We start from the raw sequence: 6068 nt of genomic DNA, 5'->3' as shown, positions 1-6068 counted from the left end.
CTCATCAATAGTGTAGAATAAGTGTAGCATGAAAAAGTCCCTCACTTTGAATTTAAAGGTGGACATTTTTTCTATGCTCTTGATAACCAGAGGAAGGTTATTATACAATAAGAGTCCCATGTTATGGGGGGAAAAAGTGGACTCGCAAGTTCTGATGAAGTTCACATGTAGATGAGTGCAGGTCCTGGTGTAATGATTGTGAATGCTATTGTTATTGGTATATAATGAGATATGGCGTTTAGCATAAACAATAGAACTTAGCATATACACACAGGGAAGAGGGAGAATACAAAGTTTTTTGAAAAGGGGGCGACATGGAGCTCTGAGGGGTGCATTGCACATTAGTCTTAGTATCCTCTTTTGGATTTTAAATACAACATGAGCACAGGGTAATGGGCCCCAAAAAAGAATACTAAAAAGTACATGGGCATAAAACTCACCATAATAGATAGACATAAGAACTTCATTATTTACAGTTTGCCTGATAGAACGTACCAAATAGCACGCTGAACAGCGTTTTCTGCATAAACTAGAAATATGGCTATCCCAGTTTAGTCTACTATCCAGGGTAACACCCAGGAAGGAGGCATTATCACTCCTTGGAATAATCACATTGTCAAAAGACACTGAAATATCTGTTAAGAGGCCTATTTTTATTTACAAAGTATATTAAATTTGTTTTTTCCCAATTTATATGAAGAAAATTACGATCACACCACTCTTGCAAAAGGTGGATAGTCATGTTAGCACTTGATACCAGGCCGTTGATTGAAGAGGCAGACACTATGACATTTGTGTCATCGGCATACAATATGGGAAGTGTATTAGGTACAGAATTAAGCATCCTTGAGAGGTCATTTATGCATATGAGAAAAAACACTGGGCCAAGAACAGATCCCTAGGGAACCCCGCAGGATATTGTTTTTGCAGGCGATACATGAGATATTCCATCTTTCGTAACACTTACACTCTGTTGTTTAGAAAAGATTTAATCCAATTATATGGAGTACCTCTTATGCCAGATTCTTGAAGTTTCAGCAATAACATATGGTGATCAACACAATCAAAGGCCTTGGAGCAATCAAATAATAAAACAAGAGATTCCAGTTTATTATCTAGGTCAGACAATATTTTGTTTATACAATGGTAGGTAGCAGTGGTACTGGATATGGATTTTCTAAATCCATGCTGGTAGGTTGATAACAGTTTGTGCGATTCCAGGTACGATATTGAGAATAAAACACCAATTCAAAAATTTTACCGAATTGATTGAGTATAGATATTGGATGATAAGGGCTCATGTGCTGTTTATTTCCTTAACTTTATAAAGGGGGATTACTTTGGTGCTTTTAAGGGATGATGGAAACTGACCAAGCCTAAGAGATTCATTGACTAAGAATAATAGAGGGTTTAATGACATCAAAGGATTTTTTAATAATGATAAAAGGAATGCCATCTGGGCCAGTGGTGTACTTATTTCCCATTTTGTTTAAGATATTAGTTAATTCAATGTCAGAGCATGGGCGGAGAAATAGGGAATTACATTGGCTTGATGTTTGTCTATGAAAGCTTTGTTGAGTCACGTTGGGTGACTGGTGAGAAGTGAAAAAGTCATTAAAAGCCATGGCAATAGCAGAACTGTCCTCAAGTTCGTTACCTTGAGAGTCCAGTAATCTGAGATTGGGGGTTAATGATTTAGGAAGTTTTGACTCCTTGATAATTTTCCATATTTCTTTTGATCTGTTTCCAGCATTATATATTCTACGATCATTAAAAGTTCTTTTTGCATTACGAAGAAGACATTTGTAATTCTTTCTCAATGCCTTATATTCGAGAGGTTCAATAGGGACCGATCTGTTTTTGTAATGGAGACCCATGTTTTTCATGACTCTGGATGCGTACTGGATTTCATCAGTGACCCATGACTTTCTGCCCTTAGACAGAGACGAATTTTTAATTTTAACGGGTAATACAGGAAAACTATATATATATTCCATTGTAAATTTGGTGAAAAATAATTGAATATCAACTATTTAAGAAGTATTTTATTACATAACTTTATACATATACTATAAAATCGTAGTACACTCACATGATTTCCTCAGGTATAGGCATTCATTGAAACCATGAAAGTCATGCAAGGCCTAAATTTTATGCTGAGTCTTAGCAATCTGGAGTTCAGGATAGTAAACTCTAATTACTTCAGGCCACTCTGACTGTGGCCATTCTCCATTTGGACTGACATTTGGAGGACTACTTTTCCAATCCCATGTAGAGATGGGTATTGCCCAATCAGGCCCATAGTTTGCCAAAATATACTCCAACGTGTTGCATGGTATACGAACTTTCAAAGCTAAGAATTCAGTCCAACACAAAGTGAAGTGGGGAAATGTGTACCTGCAGTTTGATAAAAATTTGGTCATAAAAAATCATTCCATGTTAAAAATAAAACGAGAAAAAATATAAAGAAAGCATGAACTATGGACTATAAAGTTTATTTATGCAATACAGGAGATGCTGGTGTCTTCTGCAACTTAATCTTAAAACCACCTGACACTTTACCAGCTCTCAATTTGCCCAAAGGATGAATCATTAAAGTAATTACACAAATATACTTATATATTCACCCACACAATTTAGAATATTTCATTTAGAGTCATGAGATTATCGGGAAAACAAAATCTATAAAAAATTATTGGGTTCTATACCAGTATACAATGAGAAACACTGATGATGGTATGCCCTCAGAATAAAAATGTTGTTGGACAACTGAACCCAACGAAGGACCCCAAAAATCTTCACTCGTACATTACACTGAGTACCCCTAAAAGAATTCATCAAGATCTTGGGAAATAAACTGATCAAAGAGGTGACACTTCCTCACTTACTTCACCTCAGATAGCAGAATAGCCAGGATATAATGTGGATGTCCAAGAGGAAAACTCCAAATTTAAAATAAACTCCAGCTCTGATTAGAGAACTATGTTTGCTAAATACATGCTTCCATGTATTTAGTGTAACAGACCCAAGATTGAGCCACCATGCAAAGATGCATCTTCTGTGGATGAATTCTCATCTCAACTAGCTTCAACTTGGAGGAATTAGGACTGATAAGAGATACCACTGAGGCATTAGGTCACAGGTTCAGATTTTAGGGTGAATTTAAAATTAAAGGGCAACTAGAATCATCAGATCAACCAAGGGTTTTAAGTAGATATGGCCATGCTGAACCTAAAAGAGGGCATGGCTGGTCATAGAGGTAGAGAGAAAGGACAGAACCATTCCAGTGGCTCAACATAACTGAGACAGGCCCATATTAATGGATGCATCCCAACTCTGGGGACCTCTATGAGACTCCCTTGTCAAGTAATATCCTAGAGCTAGGAGCTTCAGAGGAGTCTCCGACACCAAAATTCACATGGGAAATGTTGATGCAAGAGAACTAAGAGATACTACCAGAGCTATGAAATAACTATAAACATGGATTGAAGAAGATGGAAAACAAAAGCAAATAAATACCTCATAAGTCCATGGTAACCACCCTGTTTATATACTATTGAAGATTGACATATACTTACATTTACATCAAGAAAAGACTACACAAAATAATTGCTCATGAAAAATGGACCATACACAAAAATGTCTGAATGTGCACTGCCTGCAAAAGTTTGACTACTAACTATGTCAACAAATATGCAACTTACTTGAATTTTTTCCCTGTTTTAGCTTGAGTTCCTCCATTCCAAAGTATTTTTTTTCCATATGCACTTGATTTACCCATCTTTCTTCTGTTTTCCCCTTCTCTCCCTTCATAGAAAAAGAAAAGGTCCAACTTGACCCCTGATGAAATATCCAAAAATGAAAGCTCCAAACTGTCATTTAAACGACCAAAATGATGCTTCAGTGCCATGCCTCGAGCAACAAATGCAGGCACGATTTGTTTTTTGTAATCTGTTGCAAAAATACCTATATCCACATCTTTGGCATGAGGTATTATGTCACACTGACGAAAATATCCTGGGGAAGAAGCAAAGAGATATTCATAAGAATACAAAAATTAACGTAATGTATCTTTTGAAGGCCCAAAAAATGGGCATTAGCATAGGTAACACAGTGAATCATTTTCCTGGATAATGATTTCCCATGCATTCTTCCACTATTCCAATTTACTGTATGTTGCATCAGGACCAAGTAATTGCTCTTCTCACCCACCTAAGCACGTGCCACTGCTTATCCAAAAGGGGACATCTAAGCCATCTAGCAGAGTTTTGGCTCTAGCAAGTAACTTCCAAGCACGATGAGCAAACCATCTCCCTTCCGGTGTTTTTCTAGTGGATCCATACTTTTTTTCGTAGTGGTGAGCCCGGGACCAGCTGCATTCTTTAAAATGGGATTGGCGAAGATCATGGACGAATGCAGGCACATTTGAAGGTACAGTAATGGGAGACGGAAATCCGGGTAGTTGACGAGAAATAACTTCAAATCTTGTACAAGAGAGAGAAAAATGCATTTAGTAGATTGAAGAAAATAATAATAATAGCTGATATTTATAAATTGATAATATGGCTAGTGGCGTGAAACTCGTGTGGCATTTACTTAAGGATGCCTCCCACCAGACCAATGTGATGCACAAATATTTCAACAATTCTTGAAAAAACTAAGTAGACTTTATAAATACTTGAAAGTAACGAACATCTATTGGGGTAAACAGCAGAGAGAATCAATACTATTTAATACTTACTTATCAAATGCTCCTTCGTGCTCCAAATTTGTAACATCCTTCGCAGATAATCCTAACGTCTGTAACTTAATCTCACTTTCAGGATCACTGAATACATCACCGTGCCACCAAAAGTTTCCCTTTAGATATAAAATAATGATCGTGAGTCACAGTCAACAATGCTATTGGTAGACTTGACGAAACTCTCACCTCTCGCTCATGAAATAAAGTCAAAACGATGGATATTCTTCTTTTAAAGACGTACGCAATTGGCAATATCTCTTGGTCGGGAACAGGCTCACGCGGTGTTTTATTGTACAAAACTATTGTTGAAAATCCAATTTCTGTCACTTTATTAAGGAATGCATTTTCCTGTAAAAGTTCACAACATTGTGGATTAAATTACTCAATTTTACGACATACGAAGCAGTATGATCAGTTGACATATTAAATAATTACCTTTATAAGATTTACTCTTTTGAATTCAACAGCAAGTGTGATAGGCTTCGAGGTCGAACATGTAAGGCAACGTGGTGAAAGTTTGGCTCTTGGAATAGGGAAATCTTGATCAATTTTATTAAGTATGTGGGAATCTAGAGTGATGACGGGAAGGCCTATAAGATTCGAAACATTTACAATAGCTTCGAAGTCCATATCACCAATGTTACCGTTTCCTCTTTCTTGAGTGAGTAAAGAAACCAAGAGAAGTAACTGCAGGCTTAAAAGAACAACGCCCAAGGCTATCACCAAGTTGTAGGCTGATTTATTTTTCATAATTACTACACAATAATCTACTTTTTTGGGGTACCTTCTCTCTCAAAATTATCATCTCAATAGTAATTGGCGGCATGGGATGAAAACTGTGTAATACACATGGTAACTGTCAAAGATGTAAGGTTTGAGCGCATAATTATACAATTTAAGAAAACATAAATACCAAACTACAGAAGTGACTCCTCAGAAGAAAGCACTACACAGTACCGAACCGCAGACAGATCAATTGCTTACGATTTCATCAAACCATTAAATATCACGGTTGAACCAACATATAACTGCGATATCTACCGTGGACCACTAAATCTTGAGTGCCTGCCGCTGTTTGGTTCCGCATCCTGGAAGTCATGGTTTGGCGGGATGTCAACCGACGGCGACTCCGTCAGAAACAATCTTATATATATGTATTTGGCTCTTTAATATTTATAATATTAAATATATCGGAAATTTAATGCTATATACACTCTATCAGACGTATATAAATTTGGAGTAATGAATAATTACTAAACAAATGTGGCCCTCATTTGAATACTCGTCTGCTAGCGATATCAAAATGAGCGACTGAATACGACCT

General features: G+C 36.8%; 1 protein-coding gene across 2 annotated transcripts; it reads right to left on the bottom strand.

The window, feature by feature from the left end:
* Nucleotides 1-2042: 2042 nt before the first annotated feature.
* On the bottom strand, nt 2043-6015 carry LOC139686295 (ribitol-5-phosphate transferase FKTN-like). Of its 2 annotated transcripts, XM_071583439.1 has the most exons (7): nt 5529-6015; nt 5180-5460; nt 4931-5092; nt 4742-4860; nt 4213-4484; nt 3705-4017; nt 2043-2397 (listed from the first exon to the last, which is right to left on the bottom strand). In XM_071583439.1, the coding sequence occupies exons 2-7, from the start codon at nt 5372-5374 to the stop codon at nt 2145-2147; spliced, it is 1314 nt and encodes a 437-aa protein (XP_071439540.1). In that variant the 5' UTR covers nt 5375-5460; nt 5529-6015; the 3' UTR covers nt 2043-2144. The 2 variants fall into 2 exon arrangements, with proteins under 2 accessions (XP_071439540.1, XP_071439539.1); XM_071583438.1 differs by having other exon boundaries at nt 5180-6015.
* Between the last annotated feature and the right edge of the window lie 53 nt (nt 6016-6068).

The sequence above is a fragment of the Hetaerina americana genome, unplaced genomic scaffold (genome assembly GCF_022747635.1).
Source record: "Hetaerina americana unplaced genomic scaffold, ioHetAmer1.1.p SCAF_14, whole genome shotgun sequence".
NCBI classification, from domain to species: Eukaryota; Metazoa; Arthropoda; class Insecta; order Odonata; family Calopterygidae; genus Hetaerina; species Hetaerina americana.
Note: the sequence above shows the minus strand (reverse complement) of the source record. Positions and strands in the feature narration are given on the sequence as shown.

Bases quoted from the DNA above. Each gene is read 5' to 3' on its own strand.
- LOC139686295 (XM_071583438.1), bottom strand. From the start codon at position 5,494: ATGAAAAATAAATCAGCCTACAACTTGGTGATAGCCTTGGGCGTTGTT. The intron at 5,093-5,179 runs GTAATTATTTAA...GAACTTTTACAG, and splicing joins AAAGAGTAAATCTTATAAAG to GAAAATGCATTCCTTAATAA. The intron at 2,398-3,704 runs GTAAGTTGCATA...ATCAAACTGCAG, and splicing joins AAAACAGGGAAAAAATTCAA to GTACACATTTCCCCACTTCA.